This window comes from Notamacropus eugenii, chromosome 4 (genome assembly GCF_028372415.1).
Source record: "Notamacropus eugenii isolate mMacEug1 chromosome 4, mMacEug1.pri_v2, whole genome shotgun sequence".
Classification (NCBI taxonomy): Eukaryota; Metazoa; Chordata; class Mammalia; order Diprotodontia; family Macropodidae; genus Notamacropus; species Notamacropus eugenii.
This window is the reverse complement of record NC_092875.1, coordinates 327,548,010-327,570,843: the sequence shown is the minus strand read 5'-3', so window position 1 is coordinate 327,570,843 and position 22,834 is coordinate 327,548,010. Positions and strand designations below refer to the sequence as shown.

The window sequence follows — 22,834 nt, the reverse complement described above, 5'->3', positions numbered from 1 at the left end:
ACCCTACAGTTTTTCTTCAAATGTGGGTTTTAAAAGTGAGTTAAGTAAACTGCTAATTGAAGAGCAGGCAAAGTACATATAAAGGTAGTGTGAGGAATCACCCAATTCTCCCTGTTGCTATGCCTAATTGAGAAGCCAAGTTTATATGTTTCTATTTTCTAATAGTTTTGCTAGTGGGTTAGCTTCATTACATCTATTTTAAATAAATAAATAAGCGTTGTTCAATTTCCTATTTCTATAGAGTTTATAAGCTAAAAAACAAAAGTTCATGATTTCTCTGAATACATTTTCTGACTCACTGCAGTTCATATTGAGTAAGAATGACATGGAGTGAGTTTTAAAATAGTGCAGTGGTACTTGAAGTGACTACTAAGAAGCAAGTCATTAATAAGAGTAACAATTGTTCACATTTATAGAATGCTGGAAGAGTGTTATAATGCTTTTCTTGTAGTACCTCTTTGAGGTAGATAGTGCAATTATTTATTCCTATTTCTAGATGAAGAAATTGAGGCATAGGGAAGTGAAATGACTGCCTAGGGTCATACAGCTGGTAATTGTTGGAAATAGGATTTGCACTCAGGTCTTATTATTGCTTTTTCTTTATGCTACTACTGTGAAGCTTAGAATGTAAATGGGAATTCAGTTTAGTTTGTGATTATGCTCTTTACTATAACTATAAAACTTTACATCATGTGGGTTTTTAACATTAGTCACCTCAACACAATCATGTCATCACTGAAATCATTTTGCTAGCATGCATTTATTTTTGATGTGCTTTTTATTTTGACATAGATATACCTCAGGCTTCCAAGAAGAATCAGTGTGATTTTTAGTATTGAAATATTAAGCCTTATTTGCCCTGAAGACAAATGTTACAAGTCACATTTGCAAATTTAGCAATTTGGATACTTTCTGAAAGAACTTTAGTATAAAAACATGGAAAATACAGATAAGCTGGAAAAAATGAAGCCAGGCTGACAGAGAACCTTGTGGACAGCTAAGTTCAGTAGAATGTCTCTACAGCTTTAAAACCAAGAAGGACAGTTAAAGGTTTTTGTTATTTGACATTTCTTAAATATGTATTTTAGGAAAAATAGCTGTTATCTTAGGTTTTTCTTATTTAGAAGCAATCTTGAAAGTCAGAGGGGAAATGTGTTTTTAAAACTCCAGCATTTTTCTAAATGTTCAATGATTACAAAATGATTTATTTTAGGAGTATAAATAATTACTGGTTGAGATTCCATACATGTTTGTCCTTAAGAGTTATTATAGAGGTAAAAACTGTTTATTTAGTGCAAGGGTTTAATTATTTGATGGATAGCTGGAACTAAATTGTGTCTTGGCTCCATTTGAATGTATAAAAAAGATGTTTGCTTTTAAGGGTAAAATTTCTTGGCAAGTTTCACAGATTACCTGGGTGTTTCAGTTAATTGATTTGGAGCATTGTGAAAGAGATAGTAGGTAGAGAGTATTTTACAGTGAACATTAATGTAGTGATAATATGTATTTATGAAAGGCTTATCTTTGAGGAACAGAAGTTCTTTATAAAAATAATCTGATTAATAGATTGTCCATTATTCTGTTGTTAGTTTCTTTTAGAGCCTTCTTGTGTTTAAGAGACTGCTTTTTAGAATCCTGAATATAAATTAGATTATAATTAGATTCTCAAAGTCTGTTCTTGGAAAAAGAATTTTTATATTTAATTCATATGGCTTTTTAAAAAATACATACAGAGAGGAAAAGTTAGGATTTGACCTAACTAAAATTTAATGCTTTGGAGAAGCATACTAGTAGTACATTTCCAGAGATTAACAAAAATGAAGGTTTTTTCCTACACTTATGTAGTTATTTTATAAAGACATCTTTGGGTAATTTTTTTTACCCTTTGCTTTAAAATTATGCATTATTTTTAAATGATATTGTGAATTCTTTTATGTGATAATATCTGGGTAGTGTTTGTGTTTTAGATCTGCAAGCTGTGGGAACTTCTCTTGGTAGAAATCTTTTGCTAACTTCTTTTATTGATATTAATCTTTTTAGTTCTAGTTCCTTGTTTTCCTCACTTGTTTGTGTAAGTATAGATAATTCTTTCATAAAGGAAACAAGTAACTCTTAATGTTTTGTTGTATAAGAATGCAAAGGGTAGTACAAACTTGCTTTTTTTCAATAGTATGAGAGAGTGGATAGTGGATTATGTATATGAATCTAGGAGATCAAAACAGATTCACCTACTTTTTGGCCTTTGTGACTTAACCCAATATTTATTGCCATCCACAATTAATTATCTTTTCAGATTGTCTTCATTCTGTAATTGCCCCTACCCCCAATCCATTGCTCAACATTCTTTCAGAAATAAATGCAGACAGAACCTCTGATGCCATGCAATCAAAACATCCACTTTGCTCTTCTTAAACTGTTTATTTAGGGTTTTTTTGCCCAACTTTTATCTTGTGGTCAGACTCCTTAAAGTAAATGTGTTTTTGAAGTTCCAATTAGCAATAAGGTAAATGATATTCTGCACTCTCAAGAAAGGTAGTAATTTTAATCATGAAATATTGCATGCTGCTTTGGACATTTGTTGTCCGTGAAAGACATCTAAAAATTATTTCTGATAAAGGGCTTATGATTTCAAAATCCACTAATTATGGCAGTAGAAATATTCATGGGTATAGATTGAGCCATTTATAGTTGAAAAAATATATACACATCTATTTTAAACAAGGGTATAGTAACATTATGGTATTAGTGATTACCCTCCATCCCTCATCTCCCCTTACTTTTCTTAAAAATACTTAAACCTTGCAGATAATTGGAGGTTGCAGGCTGCTTGCTCATCAGTTTTGTATCCACCTGGCCATTAGCATTGTTTATGCTGTTTTCCTGAGTTAGTATGTCTTAATAAATATAATGTTCTGACTTAATGATGTCTTATCAAATGGCCTCAATGTCTTTAAAGCTGGCTTCAGTCGTGCTGGGGGATCTGGAGGAGCGACCAGGGAAATTCCAGGATTGCTTGACAGGGGCACCGTTTGGGATAGGAACTGCATAGGCAATGTCCTGGAAGAGGCCATGAACTGCTTTGCCGAGATGCAGAGGCAGACAGAGGAGAAATTTCGCATGTGGATAGAAAAGCTAACTCGCCTGGACACTGAGGAAGAAAGCAAGCAGCAGCTGGAACCCAGGGAACCTAAAATGCAACTAGTTGGCCAAAGAATTCCCCCTACCACTCAATCAGGTGCATCTGTACAGATCCCTGAGAGCCACGTTCTTCCACAGCAGCCCTTCAGTTCTTATGTGAGCTGTCAAAATATTGATACTACATTAGAGTTTCCGACGACTTATAATAACAATTTTCCAACTAACTTTTCACAAAATGGAAATATTGGAGAGCGTGATTTGAATCAGTCACAGACTTAAAATAAGTCTTAAAAGCTTCTTTGGATTATGTTAAGAAAAACTTACTTTTCTCCCTGTGAGTTGTTTTCCCCCTTTGATGTTTTAAAAACAATAACAATAAATGTTTTTTTTTAAGAAAAGTTTCATGTGCTCAAAACAAAAAAAAATAACCAAAGCTTTGTCAGATATAACTAGAATCCTTGTTACATATTCTTGGAACATTAGAGTTATGTTTATCATGTTGTAATAGGAATAATATTCATCTATATGCATTTTGCATGCCAAAGTTATATGAAAATTTAATTTAAAATTTTGACGCTTAAGGAATCCCATTGCACCCAAGTAGTTATGAGCATTTGCTAATTCCATGTGTATCTGTTTGTACTTACATTCTGCAGTTTAAACTTCCCTAAATATCATTGTTCCCCTCTTTATTCCAGTTTGACAAATCTTGCCTCAAAGGTTGTGCATGATAATATGATGTCCCATTAATCCACATAACATGAGTAGTCTTTTGTGAATTTCATTGCTACATGCTTAAAATAACACGTTCATATGGAGGAAAAAGCACTGAATTCATTCATCAAGTGTGAAGTACTTACAAGGTGCTCTAGGAAGCGTAAAGATGAATGAATATAACAAGTCACTTCCTTCAAAAACCTTGACTTCTATTTAGAAAAAAATGATTGTATCATATATTGGTACATAGATGAATGTGTATCTCCAACTAAGAATTCAAAGCAGAAGCTGAGCAACTGTTATTAAATTTTTACTGACCACCATTGTACTCTGATCTAAAATGCATACATTTTCCATGATCTTTTTAGAGTAGTCTAACTAAACATATAATTTATTAATAGGTACTTTTGAGTGAAGTGGTCATTTAGTTAAGTGAGCTATTATTTGGATTTAATTTTATTTGTTAGACTTGGAATTAGTAACCCAAGGAAATGCCCATACGTAGGAACTTCTATAGGGCACATTAAGATAATTGGAGTTAAAATTGTTATGCTATGGTAGATATTACTGTAATATACAAGATTCAGAAATACTGATTTTTATTTTTTGATCTTATAGAAAGAGACACATTGAGAATGCTGATGTTTAAAAGAAAGAGAAAGTATATAATAGGAATAAATTATTTGGGGCCTTTATAATAGTTCTCTTTTCTCTTGGTGCCATTTTCTTGGCTTAGCTTTAAAAAATTATCTTTTAGTTCATCCTTCAAAATTACATCAATATATTTATAATCAACTTTGAAGGATATTTATTTTAATGGAAGACAAATGCAGTTATGATTTGAGGAATATCTTAATTAATGTATTTTGGAAAGTGAGAGATAGATTGTGTTTGGAGATTGCTTCCTAGATCATTATATGCTTTGTGAATGTAGTTTTGAACTAGTCAACAGACTGTTTAGAATGAAGTAAAAAGAGTCATTTTTTTCTGTGTTGAAATGAAGAGCATTTATTTGTAGTTTGTAAATTAAACCTAGAGAGTATGTTTTTAATATCCTTCCTGTTCAAGCTGATGTTTTCTCTCTTGTTTTCACTGTATGTGTGCGCATGCGTGCATGTGTGTCCTTCAGAATTGGAAAAATAGTTCTTTGTCACTTTTTTTTCTACCTTTCCTGTGTTTCCACCTCACCCCTTTGTCAAGAGTCTTGAACATGAAAATGGGGGTGGGTTGGTTTGTAAGACATTGTTCTCTCAGAAAATAAGTAGGAGCCAGGAAACATCCATTGAAATTAGAACAAGTTGAGACGGATTGAAAAATCTCCTTTTTTTTTTTTTTTAAAATATTATGCCTATGTAAAAGTCCCCCTGTGGATAGCTTTTGATAATAGGACCAGAGTTTAAAAGCATTTTAGATAACTCACCCTCAGTTTCTCATATAATTTTAGGTATGGATTTTTTACTGTAATCTACACATCTCTTTGAAGGAAATTATATGGGCATTTCTCTGAAATTATATTGTGTATCCTATTTTAGATTATCTTTTAAGTATTTATAGTTGTAGGTCAATTTAAAAATGTAATTGTGGTTTTGAATGGCTTTTTAGCTAGTTTATTCTCAGATAATGTTGAGAGTTTTCAGGACGTTTTCCTATTCTCCTTCTCAGTTTTTAGATTATAATAGATTTTACTATGTATAAATTTTTAGAAATATAAACCAAATTAATTTTTTTAGCATGTTAACACTACTGATTTTTCCATGTATGCACAAACTGCTTTAAACAGTTAAATGATTTTTTTTTTGTATATCAACTAATGTAATATATTAAGCATGTCCAGAATTATTTTTTTATTTAAAAAAATAAAACATTTAGACATCTTACAAAAGAAAGAGTGGCATATGGAGCTGAACCAACTAAATAGTTGCTAGTATTATATTGACCTGATTTATTTACCGATTTTACTTGAAATAGACTGTGGCTTTGGAGCCCTTTTTTTCTTTTCTGGTTTCCTTGTGTTGTTAGAAAGCATGCAGTTAAATGGAATGGATAGAATGTGTCCTAAATAGAAATCTTAATATTTTTAATTAGTATTTTAAGTAAGAATAATATTTTTATATTAAAAAGGCTCATAAGTACTGTGCAATTCCTGCCACACAGTGTTTAGATATAGTAGTGAAAGTTTTAGCAAGAGATAAAGGAGACTTAAAAAAAACAATAACACTTTAGTTAATGGATCCTCCCCCCACTAGAATATTTAACTTTTTACCTTTCAAAAGTAGGTCTTGACTTTTTCACTTATGTGAAAAGTTTAACATCACAATAATTTCGTAGCCAAAACATTTATGTAATTTAAAAAACCTGATCAATTTTGCTTACTGTGCCTTGAATATATCTTAATGTATTGCTGTTTCAAGGAATATGGTTTTGAAAAACAAAGTCAGAAGAATCTCATTGACCAGGGTTGTTCAAATCTGAACAATTAATTGTCCACTCTACAACATACCCAGGTGGTCCACTCGAAGATCTCTGGTGATTGAGAGAGAACTCACTACCTCCTGAGGGCAGCCCATTCCTCTTGTGGACAGCTCTGATTGTTAGGAAGCTTTTCATTATACCAAACCTAAATTTGCCTCTCTGCAGCTATTTACCCATGGCTTTGTCTTCTGTGACCAAATAGAACAAATCTAATCTCTTTTCTATCTGACAGTCCTTCATATACTTGAAGTCTGTTATTTTGTGTCACCTAAGTCTTTTCTTTTATAGTCTCAACATTTCTTACTTCATTTGTCATATCTTCATATGGTAAAATATTGGAGCCCATCTTTTTCTTGTCATTCTCCTAAGGATGATTGTTATTTCTGGATTCATTCTCTTTTCTTTTTGTGTGGTACATGGATACTATTTGGAAATTATATGAAAGTGAAGTAAATGTCCCTACAATGACCCCACTGTTCACAATGGGGTATTTCTGTGATCCTATAATTAAAAGTACAATCAGTTCTTTTATCAGTACAAGTAATGAACCCTCCTGAAGTGGTTGCATCATTTGAATTTGCACTTGATATTTCCATTGGGCTAGAAATACAAAATTATAACTTCAAATAATACAAATTCAAAAATACATGTGACCAGTTCAGGGATTCATTATTCACTCTGGGATCTAACTGTATAAGGCAGCATTTGCTTTTGAGTACATGATAAAGATGTAATTCTATTTCCTTTATGACCCTCTGTTTTGGGAATATTCTCAAATATTAGAAATGTTCACCATTCTCACCGGTAGCCCAAAAGATATGATGCTAGGGAAAAGCTCCCCTTCCTTCAAGTTTTTAAATTAATCCAGCTTTTGTTTAAAGTATTTGTGAATAAAATCTATTCCCACACTGTTTTCCTTTTCCTCCTTTATGGGTACATAAAATTCAAGAGCATTTTATTGGAAAAATCTATTAGACGATTGTTTCATTTGGTTCCAGCTTGTTTTCTAGGAGAGAAAAGGATGAAAATGATTGGGCTATTGATTTTTCAGAGTATTCTTTGCACTAGCATGGTAATTTTTTCCTCCCAAAAGATGAAAGCTAAAAGTTCCTTTCTACTTAGCCCATGTAGACATTCTAGTACATCAGCCATCTTTTGGATCTTTTGGAGAATTTAACCAGCAAATCAAATGACTCTGGAAGACATTCATTTTACAATATTTACAAATTATAATTTACAAATTAATGAAATAACCAAGTGTGGGAAACCTGTAGCCTTGAGGCCACATGTGGCCTTCTAGGTCCTCAAGTGTGATCCTTTGATGTTCACATTCTGTGAAGTTTGGATTAAATCAAGGGGCTGCTCTTTTGATCTTTTGAGTATATCTTAGTAACTGAACTCAGATTTTGCACAGAATACATTGTAGTTGTCAAATTATTTTTCTGAATTTGGTTTTTAGCTTGTGCCTCAGAAAAATTGAATAATGAAATTGAAATCATAGAATCAAAATCATGGTTTCAACAAGCTATTCTCAGGGAATTGGTAATTTATGTAGAACTCTTTCTTTGAAGAGCAATCCCACAAATTATAGTAGATATTTTGTATAATTTTTGCAGATTATATTGAAAATGTTATACCATTGAGTATATATAGTATATACTTATTCTATTGATATTTTTCTTTATGTTTTCTTTGTTTCTATGTGTTTTCTTTATGTTTCTTTATCCAGACTGATTTAAATATTCCCTTAGAAGAGATTCCATAATTTAAAAATTTTGGTGTATTATAAAACAATAATTTGTCATCTGTGGGGAAGGGATGATGGTAGCCTGAAGTAGTGGTCAGTAAATATTGTTTATTTCTAAGTACTGTCCATGACTATAAATTCTTTAAGAACAAGTAACAGAACTTAAATGCATCCAAGAAAACGTCACCTTGGAAATGAGACCCTTTGGGAGATACTTTAATTCACTAATGTTTAAAACATCTTGGGAACTCCCTCTGAAATTTGCCTTGAGTGCCTTTGGGATGTTGTTTCACACATCCTTAATGGTGGCAAAGCTGTGGAGGTAGCCACTATTTTTAGTCAGAAAAAGGATATGATTATGAAGTAACATGGCCTCTCTTTCTTATGAGAATTTTACTGTACCTAATTCTGGAAATATATATCAGATGTTCTTTGATCAGTAGCAGTATCATTGGAATATGGGTAGTCTTCTACTAACACTTCTTGCCAAGGGGCTAGTGCTCCTTTGGATGGTTAAAACTTCAGTCTTATTACTTTATAGTTACATATCATGCATATGTTAACCTAAATTTGTACAGCTTGCTGAGGAAGCTTACTTAAATCTGTATAATTCTTGACAGTTTCTTGTGGTGAGCTTTAATCTAAAAAGTATTTTAAAGCAATACATCCTGGATTGGGGGGGTCCTAAGGATTTCCTAATGTAAATGGACAAGTTAGAGCATTTCAAAGTAAGACTTCTAAATCTTGTCTCATTTGGAGAGAAAAAGATTAAAGTGATAGGACCACATTTTCTCCCATCATTTTGCTATATTCTGGATCACTGGAAGGAAAACATCATGTGGTCCCAGATAGCTCTACCAGAGTTTTCAGATAGACAGTCCCTTGTTTTCATTTTACCTCTATAGGGTTATTAGATAAGTAAACAAATCTATCCCTCCACTATTCTTAACAGCATTTTATGATTTTTACTCATGCTTTTTTGGAAAAAGTGAATGGTTTATTAAAATAGTCTTAGAATATGAGAATTCCATGAGTACTATTTTTCATGTAGCTTTTTTGATCCTTCAGCTGTTTTGTTTTGCCCATGAATTATGTCCTGGATTTTAGAGCCATTAGCCACCACTTTCAGATTTACCTGTGTCAAGAAATAACAAATAATTTGTAAGATGCTGTATAAGTATTAAAATGCATGTATAATTCTAAATGGGTTCAAGATGACTTAGTTCAAGTCAAAACTCTGATTGATATATGCTAGCTGTATGACTCTGGGAAAATCACTTAATGTCTCAGCACCCCAGACAATTCTCAAAATATAACTTGCACAAACCCAATCAACAAGCATTTATTAAGTGCTTACTATGGGCAAGGCACCTTGCTAAGTGTGGAGATACAAAAAAAAAAAAAAAAAGCAAAAAACAATCCTTGCTCTTAGTTGCTGATATGCATTGGTAAAGGGAATTTCTTCGCTGGGGAGATCTTTATACCAATAAAACCACATACCCCAATCTCCTAAAAGTCTTTAGTTTCTCTATGAGAAAAAAATCTCTTTTTACCAAAAACAAAATTTTAAATTTTATGTAGTGCTTTTGATGAGGACAGATGACCAGCAAAGCTAGTTTACTTGAACTATATTATAATCATGAAAATTTTCATATTTTTGAGAGTATTTCCTTTGGATATATAGTTGACATGAATAAATTTCCTGAGAAGATAATTAAAACTGCCTAAAACTTTAAAAAGTTTTCAAGTTTAAAAGTTAAAAAGAGGTGAGTATTACAACAGGAAGCTGATGAGTATTTAAGCATAGCCTATTAACACTTTTAACTTTATAACCAAATATTTCTGTAAGTTAATTTGATTTTACACATCAGGTTTCCTGAGATAATTTTTCTTTGTAAGCTCCAGAATAGAAAGTTTGATAGTAAATATGAAAGAGGAGTGTGCCTAGTTCTTAATTTTACTCCAGATTATTTTTTAATACTCCATATAGACATTCTACTATGGAATAAGTTTTGCACAATCCAATAGATCCGGGTCATTCATTTGACCACATATTTTAAAATGTTTTAATATGCATTGGTTTAATTAGGGGCTTTTTGTTGTGTGTGAGCTAAAATCTGTGCCCATATAAACATAGCTGTCATGAATTTGAATGATACTATGATCAAATTGTTCTCCATGCCCCACCCCAAATCTGTCTTGAGAATGAAGAATTAAAATTTAATTTTAGGCTTAGTGAGTTTTCTCCATCTTGCAAACAGGATAAATGTTAACTCATTTTGTAGTGTTGCTCTTAATATCCAATCTCCTAATGTTTAGTAGATTTATCACATCTTCAGACATAGGATACCTCACTTTACATAGTGGTTTCAGTTTGGAAAAATTGTATGAGACCAAATCGTATATATGAAATCATTTAAAAATGTAATTACAGGCAGCTAGGTGGCAGAGTGGATAAGAGCACTTGGCCCAGAGTCAGGAGGCTCTGAGTTCAAATCCAGCCTCAAATACTTCCTAGCTGCCTAATCCTGGGCAAATCACTTAACTAGTATATCAGTTTCTTCAACTGTAAAATGAGGATAATAGCAGCACCTAGTTCACAGGGTTGTTGTAAGGATCAAATGAGATAATATTTGTGAAACACTTGGTACACAGTAGGTGATTAATAAATGCTTGTTACTTGCTTTTTTATTTAAAGAAATCCTAATGCAAATCCCTCTGTAATATCTGGGACAATCCCCAGGTTATCTTTTGATTTTGTAATCTGAATTTTCATATTCAATATTAGATTGTATACTTGAAGAAGGGTATACTTGTTATGGGAGAAGTGGTTGGTACCATCACCAGATAACAGGATGATAGATTTGGAGCTGCATTGTACTTAGGTCATCTATTCTGATCCCCATTTTACAAATAGGAAACCAGAGAGAAGTTAAGTGACTTCCCTTCGTAGATAGCAAGTGGCAATGGGAGGGTTTGAAATGAGGTACTCTGACTCCAAATTCAGTATTGTTTCTACTTGTGCTGCATCCCTAGAAGTTTAATATATAAAAAAAAAAGATTTGGGAGTGCCCTGCACAGGGTAGAATTGGTAATTTTTTGTGTGTAATAGCTCTTGTTAGACCATGTAAATTCCACGCATCTTATTTCCCTTTTAAATATACATATTTTTGTTGTTGTTCAATCATATCTGACTCTTCGTGACTTCATTTGGGGTTTTCTTGGCAAAGATACTGGAGTCGTTTGCCATTTCTTTTTCCAGCTCATTTTATGGATGAGAAAACTGAGGCAGATAGGGTTAAATGACTTGCCCAGGGTCACACAGCTATTAAGTATCCAGTGAGCTGCATTTGAACTCAGGACTTCCTAACTCCAGGCCCAGCACTATCTACTGTGCCACTAAAATATATGTGCATATATAGCTATTAAAGCTTAAAATTGCACTGTGACTTTTGGAACACCTTGTATGTGCATCAAAATCCCATGCAGACAGTTTATATTATGGTATAATTTGGATTTCAGAAATGGTGCATAGTGGAATTCCTGTTGAAAATGTATTCCAATCCTCTTTATAAGCAACTGAGAAGATTGTTTTTGGAATAAATATTACAAGACAAATTAGACCTAATCTAGTCATTAAACATCCAGAGAGAGTTAATGAACAAATTCCTCTTTCTTGGCTTCTCTTTGAATATTCCTAAATTCAGGAAAATTAATAGTGGTGGAAAATGTATATCAAACTTGAATCCAGTCATTGAAAGATATTTAAATGTAATATGTTACAGCAGCATAAAACAGATGCATATAAAATGAAGGAACTATCAGAAGAGTTTTCTTTAGTAATGAAGGAAGTTGTATTTGCATTCAGTTTTAATGTTTTAGGGAGAATGTTACTGGACTATTTTAAAATTCTTATTGTATTTTCAGTATGTATTATTTGCCAAACTAACCCTGTACATTTGAATTGTAACTACTGTAATCTAGAGATAAATAAATATAAAACATGATTAAATGATTCTTGTTGCTACATTTATAAAATGGGCAATATAGTCTATATTTTAGTCTATTCCTATGGCAATAACTAATATATGTTCAGCTTTTAAAGATTTGTATTCTTGAGTTGTAAAGTAGATCAAACAGGTTTGTGTTTTATGTAGTAGATTTTAATTCACTTCTTGAATATTGAACTTTCTTAATAGTTTTGAAAACTCATCAAGTTGTGCTTCTTAAAAATGCATTTACTTTTGCTTCAAATGGTAGAAGCTGTCTTTGACCTCACTATCCAACAGTAATGAAGGAACAAGTGATTTGCAAGTATTGTTAAGAAAGCAGGACTTACTTTTTTTCTTCATTCAATTTAGACTAAGCATAGACAATTCCATATTAAATATAATTATTTGGCAAATGCCAAAATTAAGCTGAACCGTAATGTGGCCAGCTTCTTTTAGGAGGGACTGAAAAATTGTGATGAGTAAAATCTTAATTAGTATCAAGGTGAATACAAACACTTTAGCAAACATAAATTCATGGGATAATTCATTGTCTGATCTGGTTCTAAGCTAGTTCTAAGATCTGTCAGTTGTTAAATCTATATGGTCTCCTTTGCCAACTCTCTTCTCCATCTCTAATAGCTTCTCTGTTTGTTCCAGAGATAGCAGGGTATGTCTTAAAAGAATGAATTCTTCAATATATAGATCCTGTTTAAGGATAGATTCTCTTGAGTACCTAGATATGACTTTCAAAATAAATAGAGTTCTTTAGAATCTGCTGGTACCCATTTATACACTCACCTATTTTGAAATCCAAACCTGGTTCCCTATTTTTCCCCCTCTAACCATCTCTGGTGGATCTAGTTTGCCATTGTGGTACATGGCTTAAGAGCTATGACTGCCTCAGAACCCTTCATTCCTATAGTGGTTTTAATTGATATGTGCTCATTTCACTTCCAACTAAAAGTTATGAGGTTAGTGCAGTAGAAAAATAACTTGAATGTTGGATTTTTTAAAATCCCTCAAGTATCTTCATTACTGAATAATTTGTTAAACTTATTATTGTCTAGGGAAAGTAGCTATCATTTTGTTATATTTCCTTTTTCCTCCATCCTTGTCTCTTTATGTTTGTTCATATGATAGTTTATTAACTTTTTTCTAAGATAGTTTTGTGGTGTAGTTCTCAGAAAATAAATATGCATCAGATGATTTTGTGTATGTTTCCAAAATCTGTCACACAGAAGATGGTTTTGCTGGTGGTGGACTGTGACTTGTTTGTTTAATTGACTTTAGTTTATATTATTACATCTGTTGAAGATCACATGTTTAGTATAATTTTTCTTTTAAAAAACTATTCAGTTATTCCCAAATTGGTCTTTATTTTCACTTTTTTCTTTCCTGACAGTAATGACATTTATAGAAAAGAAAAACACGCATTTTCCTTTTGATGCCAGTTCTCATTTTCTAAACTGAATATTTAACCTAAATTGTAAATTGGTATCTTGGTATATAGTGGTAAAAACTATTATCAAATTTCATGCCTCCTGTAACAGTAAAATTGTAATTGTCAGTTTTTGAATACTCACAGTTTATAAACAATCTGTGTTCCAAAAGTAGAGTTAGTACCTTGAAACTCCAAAAGTATTTTTCTATAGTAAGTTTTAAGAACAGAGAAACATGGCTTGTTCTTCTTTGTGCCTCCCAACAGTGTGTCTTGTTCAAAATAAATGTTCAGCAAATATTGAATGAAAAACTCTTTTGAACTAATTATATATCTGGAAGAAGAAGAAGAAAGAAGAGGAAGAGAAAGAAGGAGAAGAAGGTAGAAGAGGAAGAAGAATGAGAAGAAGAAATAGTCATCTGTACTGAATTCCATACTATAGACACTAATATGTATCAATATGTCAGGAATTTGCTACCCCAACCTGCTGAACTGCCACACTTACCATGGGAGCGAAGAAAGACGGTGAAGAGTCTTGGACTAGGTGTTAGTTGATTGTGATTAGTTAGTGTGGTTTGGGTGGGAAAATTTGTGAAAAAGGACAATGTATGAAGAGTAGGGCTACACAGAATTTTGAGGGGAGAATGTAGAATAAGGATAGCAACTGTAGCAGTGCAGGTTTTCTAATTATTAGGAAACTTTCATATTGGTCTAAAATTTACCTTCTCCACATTGATCCTGTGTGACTTCTGGCTAAGCATTCCACTTCTTCATAATAACCCATTGCATATGTGAAGGCAGATTATGTTTCTACCTTTTGCCACTTTTTGTATCTCCCAAGTTTAATACAGTGCCTGGCACATGATAGGTACTTAATAAATGCTTGTTGATTGATTCTCCTTTCCAATCACTTCTATCCAATCTAAATATCCCAATTCCTTTAGTTGATTGTCATATTGCACTTTTACTCCTATAACCCAATTTTAAGTCCCTTCATCACCCAAGTCAAATTTCTGTGGGGGCACTTTGGCTTATTAAGTAGTCTAACTTAAAAAAAAGTAGGCTTACTAAAATGTGGTGCCCAGAACTGAGCATGATACCCCAAAAGGTAGTCTTATTGTTGTGCCCTAAGATTGCATTTTTTTATTGTTGTTGACTTTCTGTTAACTGATGTTGAGTTTGGTATTGACCAGAATCCCTAGTCTTTTTTTTACACAGATGCTTAACCACACTTTTCCCATTCTGTTACTGTGCTATTTTTTTGAACTCAGGTTTAAGACTTTTATATTCATCTCTGTAATATTTCATCTTAGTAGTTTTAGTCTGTTGTTGCAATGTGTTGTGATGTTTTTGGATCTCAAGTCTATTATCTTTTCAACATTCCAGAATTCATAAATTTTATATGTCTTCTTCCAATTCATTGATAAAATTGAGAGACTTATGAACCTCCACTAGAAAGTTCCTTCTTGGTTGACATGCATTAACACTCTGGTTTTAGTCCTTCAGCCAGTTTTGAATATTTCTAACTGTACTATTATTTCACCTACTTATCTCCATCTTATCCATAAAGATATCATGACAAACATTCATTGTTAGCTTCCTTGTTGAGGCTCAGGTAAGCATTGCCTTCCCTGATTTACTAGTTTATTAATAACTATGTCAGGAAAAACAAAAACCAAGGTTTTTCTGGCATGACATTCTTAGTGTTCTGGCTTTTAGTAATCACCTTTTGTTCATGAATCACCCCTTTTAAAATAACCTTTTCTAAAATTTTTTCAGGAATCTGTGTCTTGCTTGCTGATACAGTCTGTAGAATCAGCCTTCTTTGCCTTTTTGAAAATTAGGGTGTTTATCTGTCTCCAGTCCTATATTGCTTTCTTTCTTCCCTGCAGTTCTTCAGAATTTACTTAATAATTAGCATTCACATTGGCAGAGTCTTGTCTGTACCTTACGATTCCAAGTTGACCAGGCCAGATGACTTGAATATATATTGAGGGTCACTTCTGTGCTGTCTTCATTTATTTTGGATCTCAACTCCTTAAATCTTTGTTCTATTTTCTCAAATATCACACCCATAAGCTCAGAGATCATCTAATTTAACCTGTTAGATATATTTGGAATTTACTCTGCATCATCTCTGACAAGAAGTTATCCAGTCTCCAGGTGAAAGACCTCCCGTGATTGGGAACTCACTACCTGGGGAAGCTGCTTATTCCATTTTTGGTCAGCTCTGCTTGTTAAAATTTATCTTTTTTAAAATCAAAGCTTATATATATATTTCTCTGCAGTTTTCAACTATTCTTTAATTTGTAGATAATTCTCCCTGATAGGGAAAGGAAAAGGAAAAATAAGAGTTGACAACCAATTTTTTATTCAAGAATTAAATATCTAAATGAAGGTAGATTGACATAGATTATTATTTCAGTTCAGCTTCAAGCAGGTTTTCATGTCCTTATGAAGGACAGGACTACCCGACCGAATATAAAGTTAACTTTGATTAAATCATGTCAAAAGAATGTTGTAGAAGAATGCAAACAATTGGAAAACAGTGAAGTCTACAATATTAGGAAAACTTATATGAAAGAATATATTTGAGAATATTTTATTATTGAGAATAACTTTTATGAAAGAATACTGTTGGAAAAGATCAGTGAGAACTCAAACCTGAAAAAGAGAAAATAAAATGGGTGCTAATATACAAAGAAAAAAAGCATAAACTTTTTGGTAGTTTCATAAGGGGAATAGAGGAGATACAAAGGTAAAATTATAGGAGTTAGAATACTTGATGAGAAATCACTTAGTTCTATTTCCCATGCTAATGTATAATTAAAATAAAGATACTCCTCAGGTCTTGTTATTAGAAAGGTTAGAAATCCCTTGCCCCAAGCAGCATTTTAAAAAAATAGCTATTTAAAAAAAGAGTCAATGGATAGAATGATTTTATTTTCTTGATCTCCCTAATTAACAGTAGGGAAGTATCCAGAAAGCCTCTAACATAAAGAACAGGAGAAGGAAGGAAACTGGATAATTTGCAAACTGATACAGTACCCCTGAAAAAATCTTGTTGATGGTCATTTCTTTGCAAAAATTATTTGTAGATAATGGGTGTAAGGGGGAAAAACCTACTTAAAAAATTAAGGTATTGACAGATGCTAAAATTCAAAAATATGAAAGAGTGAGAAGATATATCATTGATTTCATAGAAAGAGAAGTTTAACTTAGTGAATCTTCACTTGAATGTTTCTTTGTTGACAATCTCATAGAAACTGAAGTCATCTCTCCCCCTTGGAGGGATAATCAAATGATAGAACAGGTTGTCTCTGTTCATTATTTAATACAGTTATGTGAGTAACTCCAAACTGACAATATAAACATCCCAAGTTAACTGTAGCCTCAGAATTGTTTTTCAGGGGGAAAAATGTCCTTGTTGAAAGCAAATTAAAATAATTAGATTTTTATGCCTTAAATATCAATGATCCACCATCATGATGAAGCCAAGATTCACTGACAGTAAGTTTACTCTGGCCCTGGCACACAGTCACCATGAATTTTAAATTCATATCTGAAAGATAATGTTCCATTATTGGAGGATTGTAAAGTATTGATCACTTATTGTTTGCACTTTCTGGAAACTAAAACTGTTTAGTGATCAGATTTATTACTGTCATGGAATGCAAAGATATGAAGAAAAATGTTACTGTTTTTGTTTATAATGTATACTAAATTTAAGCTAAGTTATAAGGTGTGCTGTTTGGAAGTGTGGAAGATACAGGAGTGGAGCTACAGATAACAAGTTTATGCTTGTATTTCCTACTGAAGAAGACTTTCACACAAGTTATTTCCATGGGTAGGTGATAAGAAATATCACTCTGCATGTATATACATTTATTATATATATACATATATATACATATCCATTTTGCATGATTATACATGTAGGAGTGGTACAATTTTGACTTTGACTGATAATGACTTTAATTCAGTATTTTATTTTTTCCCAATTACATGTTAAAACATTTTAAATTAAGTTAAATTTTAAAAGTTTTGAGTTGATAATGACTTTTTGTTTAGATCTAATTTGAAATTTCTAGCTCTGTCCAAATTTTGATGAGTTTTTTTCTTAGTGATAGTGGGAAAATAGTTAAAAACTCATCCATTGAAATAAGTTCATCTAAGGAATTAAATATTTTAACTTAAAATGAGTTCTTTTCCAAGAAATGTTGTCAAATAGTCAATATTGTACTTGACCCTCGTATCTTCTGCACTCGGATGTGTGTGTTTTTTTAAAGAGATCACACAGTGTATTGATATATGTGTGTGTATGTGTATGTATATATATGCATATGTATATACACATATATCATTTTGAACTCTGACGATAATGTTATAAAAGATATCAAACAGTACTGTTTTACTTTTTAAAAATTCATCCTGATCCAGTCATTTTAATTTAGACTAAAGTGCATACCCTTCAATAAAATCATAGATTATTCCTTAACTATTTAATTGAAATGTCCCTGCTAAAATTAATTTATTCCTTTTTGGGGAATGAAGATAATTTTTCTTATTAAATCACCTGAAATTAAATAAATAAAATAAATAAGTATAATCGTCAGAATTTCATATTGTGGCATGTTTGCACTTTATATGCTGGCATCTAATTATATATTTACTTTTATGTTGTATTTAAAAATTTTTTTAAGTTTATAACATTCCATTAATCTGTAGGGTAAGTTGGAGGAACAAAGACAAAAAAAAAATTGTTCCTTTTTCCTTCAGTGGCAATTTTTTTTAAAATTGGATCTTTATCTTTAAATAATAGTTTCTTTTTGGGTCATATTTTAGTGTGATTGACTGAGCTTTATTTTTCTTTGAGTAGTCAGTGGTTGTAACAATATCCATTTGTAGGATGTCATAAAATATTCCTTATAAAGACATTTTTAGGCTTGTTGCATATTGCCTTTAGTAGCAAATGGCATTTTTTTTATGTCTGTTCTAAATCTGATGGGATTTAGGGTTATGAGATTTTGTATGATTAAAGGCAAGATAGTGCAGTGGAAAAAGCATGGCTTTGGTGTCAGAGGAACCTGGATTCAAATATGGCTTTGGTTACTTAATATATGACCTCAGACAAGTCTCTTAACATCTCTCAGTCTGAGATCTTTTTCTGTAAAATGAAGAGGGTAGACTAGATTACCTCTGAAACTAATTCAAACTCTTAAGTTTGTGAGCCAATTTTTTCTTATCTTGTTAAGGAAAATTTTTTTTTTTAGGCATTGTTGTTGAGGGGACTTAAGGCAGCTGGCACCTGTCCAATCAGCTTGAATAGGGAGTTACTTGAGCGTGGACTGCTGGAGTATACTCATTTTAAAATGCACCTCAGTAATCTTCTTCAAGAATGCCAGTCAGAATGGAAAGGATCTCTTTTTACCTTCCCTATGAAAATTTGAGCATCCTTCAGTGTGATTTCTTATTTTGCTGCTTGCCTTAATTCAGTTCACAAATTACTCATTATTTTTCTGAATAATACAGACTGTCTTTTGAGTAAAGAGGAAAAAAATGTTTTGTACATGTTCTCCATGATAATTTCAAAACAAAATCCTGAAAATGGATATTGTGGATTATTAATTTTGAAAATAGATTTATGTTGTAAATATTATAAAAATCCTGTTGTCACAGTGCATTATTTGGAATAGACAAGTCAGTCATGAATTGCTCTTGTGTTGTATCGGTTCACCTTGTTTTAGAAACTGCTGGGATTTCATACATTTCAAACTACAGTGTACATGCCCGAATGTTAAGTAAGGAAGATTTCCTTATCCTTTTTCTTGCTAAGCTAGAACTTCGATTAGTGTAATCTGTTGAAAGTTATATACTCTCGAATCAATGAAAAAAATCCCACAGTTTTGCTTTTTAGTGATTTATATCTATTTTGCACTTTTAAAAATCTCTGTAAAAGTTCCCTTTCATATTCTAAGGAGTGGAATCATTCCTCTTACTTTCAAAATTTTGCTTTTTAGGATCATGAAAATAATGAAATATAATATTGTTCAGTATAATTATGTATTTTCTTCTTTGAATGGACACTTTTCCTTGTTCGGAAATTATGTACCTTTGAAAGCTTAGGGCACCTCTCTACTATCACATTTTATTTAAATTTTAGTTGTATGAAGGACATACTTTCTGCTGCAAATGCAATAAGATAGTGAAGGGAATCTGACATTTAGAGAACTCTTCTGTTTGTTTTTTCCAGGAATATTTTTCTCCCCGTATATAGATACAGTATACATTTTCTTTCTTTCCCAGATGGACCTTCAGTTGTAGCTCATTATGACATATCTGATACCAACTCTGACCCAGAAGTGGTAAATGTGGACAATTTATTGGCGGCTGCAGTAGTTCAAGAGCACAGTAATTCTGTAGGAAGCCAGGACACAGGAGCTACCTGGAAGACCAGCGGGCTTCTAGAGGAACTGAATGCTGAGGCAGGTTGGTCAACTTTAACCACTTCTCTGATGCCATAGCATGCATGGGTCCTGGCAGTAATTTTCCTTTTAGTTGTAGCTGCCTACAGAACAGGATGGGTCAGATCAGATGCATTTTATATTAACTGTCAAGTGTCTGTCCAGGATATAGTATTGTGTTACTTAGTTTTGTGAAGACAGTTGGGGATTCCAGCAGGATAGTGTGGTGGCAGTGAAATATCTCTGGATTTGAGTTCTGACTCTTACTTACTGTGTGATATGGGGCAAGCCACTTACCTTCAGATTATGAACACTAACCTCCACTTCACTCCACTCTGAGGATAATTATTTCTTAAGACCAGAAGCTACCTGCTAGATAGCTGTCCTCTTCATTAACTTGGATGATTATGCACATAACTAGACCTCAGATCCTCCATCTTTCACTTCTCACAGATTCACCTGCTTGCAGCCTTTCTCATATAAACATAGATATCCACTTTTACTTCTTGCTGCTGTTCTTTTCTAGTTCTTGTCTGGTTATCTCAGAATAGCGCTCCCCCATCCCCCACCCCTACCTCCATCCCCAACTTTCTCCCTGTTATTATATTTGTCGACTAAGAAAAAATCCTAACTGACTGAAAAGGTCATCATGTAGGAGTAGAGCTGGGAATACCAAAGAGAGGAAACTCCTATGTTTTGAAAGAAGTTAGGCTTAAGAAGCTGTATGTACTCTACATAACTCTTTACCTCTTCTAGAAATCTCCTTCAGATTCTTCCCAAAACTTTCCATTACCTTTTCTTAAAAGTAAAATGACTTTTCTCAAGCACCAGCATTTAAGATAAAAAACTTTGTTAATCAGTTTAGTTTTCTTGTTTTGCCTAGAGATAACTTAATGTAACAGTATTGTAGAATGTAGCAAGGGGCAAGGCTCTTGTCATTTTTGTATTTGTAGCCTTTCCTAGTGCCAAATTTAGTACTTTGCACATACTTGATGTATGCTTGTTGAATTCTACTATTTTTTAAATTGCATATTCACATTATTTAAGAATGTGAATATGCTAACTGGGCTTTTGTAGGCTAACCTGGGAATTCAATAATCATTTGTAACCTGGTTTATAAGGGAAATAAATTATTCCAAATAATGAATCTGTAACTGCATGTTTAGAACACAATCTCTTCTGTGTTGGATATTGCCAGTCTTGAAGTTTTTAAAAGTTATAAAAGGAGGTTAATAGAAGATTGTTGCAGGGACATTTTTTCTTAAATAATCTATTTGAAAATGTTTTCACTTGTAAATTTCTGTTCTGTACTTAAATTGAGGTTTACTGTGATTGAATTAGTTGGGAGTTGTTTTTTTAAAGCATGGGACTAGAAGGCAAGAGGTTGGGTCTTAGTATTGAGTGTTCAGCTAATGAACTCTGAAACCTTAAAGAAGTTACCTTAGCTTCTTTGGGCATCAGTGTCCATCAGTAAAATGGGTAGGAATAATTGTATAACTTCATTACGTTGTTGTCCAGAGTGTTGTCCAGAAGAAAGTACTTTGAAGAGTATAGAGTATTACATGAATATAAGGTAGCTGACAATGCTCTCTTTATCTTAGGTATATGAGGAATAAACCACAGGATTTTACATGTTTATTCATACTTTGCTTTATGCAGTCTGTGTTCATGTAAATTGTTTATTTAATTGGAATCACATCTTTTTGGCTCAGTCATTTGAAGGATGATTTCTTATTATTGATCTTCAATTGTCAGTGGTTTCTTATATAGCTTCAGATAGTTTTTAGTTTAAATATTCTCGAAGTTCACTCATTCAGCACAAATTCTTTTTAAAGTTTAGGTGAGAGACTTTGATCATTGTCATGGTTTTAACAAACTTTGTCCCCACCTCCTCTAACCCCCAATTTTAGGACCATTTTTTCCTCATTGTTGTTCTAGTACCCATCAACATTGTTGGTAGTACATTGTTGAGGTACAGGTTTACCCATGCTCTCAAGTTGTAACGGCAGAAAACCAGCATATTAATTTGAAAGTATATCTGTTGTGCCATAATTTAAAGATACGTACATTATATGTTTGTCCCTGATTTGCCTTATAGTTTTGGACCTAAAAAATGATTGTTTAGCAGAGTCAAATGGTTGGTTATATGAGATATCTGAAAGTGAACCTGGATTTCAAAAAGCTATTTAAAGTTTCAGTTTGATAAAAAGGAATACCTCAGGCTAAACCTTGCAACCTGAATTTCATAAAATTGGAGCAGATCACAGAGATAGTTATCACCCCAGTGAGGTCAGAATAACCTACCCATTCTTAGAAAAGAGTTGATGTTCTGGGATCCAAGTGGACGTCACTGAAACCAAGACAGGACAACTAAATCAACAACAAATTAAGGAAAATGAAGTAGAAGTCAGGCCAACCACTAGTCATCAAAGGAATTGGACCATTCAGGTACTATATTTACCACTTCCTTCCTTTTTCTCGCTTGTTGCTGTTAATAAAAACAGTAGTAAATTGACTGGAGTGGATTTCCCATTGTGCCTGGGGATTCATTTCTCTTGTTAAATACCTTTGTCTGAAAATCTTTCCTTTTTACTATAACCACAAGTCAATCACTATAGGCTAGGTCTTTTTTTTTTTTTTAATAGGAAGGATGGAAAATGAGGAAAGTGAATTCTTTTGAGCCTGGATGGACTTAGAGTGTGATGCTTTTTTTTGTCATGGTAATTGAATTTATTTAGAGACCTTTCTCAAAAGTATTCAAGACTGTGTGTGTGTGTGTGTCTGTGTCTATGTGTGTGCGTGTGTGCACGTGCACCTATACATGCATATTCTCATTTATTCCCTCAGTGTTTTAGTTATAGGGAGA

The 22,834-nt window shown here is 32.8% G+C and overlaps 1 protein-coding gene across 4 annotated transcripts in view; it reads left to right on the top strand.

Moving 5' to 3' along the window:
* Positions 1 to 22,834, top strand: part of ARK2N (arkadia (RNF111) N-terminal like PKA signaling regulator 2N) — a 113,772-nt gene that overhangs the window by 73,208 nt on the left and 17,730 nt on the right. For 2 of the 4 annotated variants that reach the window (XM_072605222.1, XM_072605225.1), the window contains exon 3: positions 19,811 to 19,993. The exons of 1 other annotated variant lie outside the window; for it this stretch is intronic. In XM_072605222.1, the coding sequence (XP_072461323.1) occupies positions 19,811 to 19,993 (183 nt within the window). Of the gene's footprint in view, positions 1 to 2,956; positions 12,087 to 19,810; positions 19,994 to 22,834 lie in introns of those variants that run through there. One more of the 4 variants, XM_072605223.1, reaches the window with a different exon arrangement.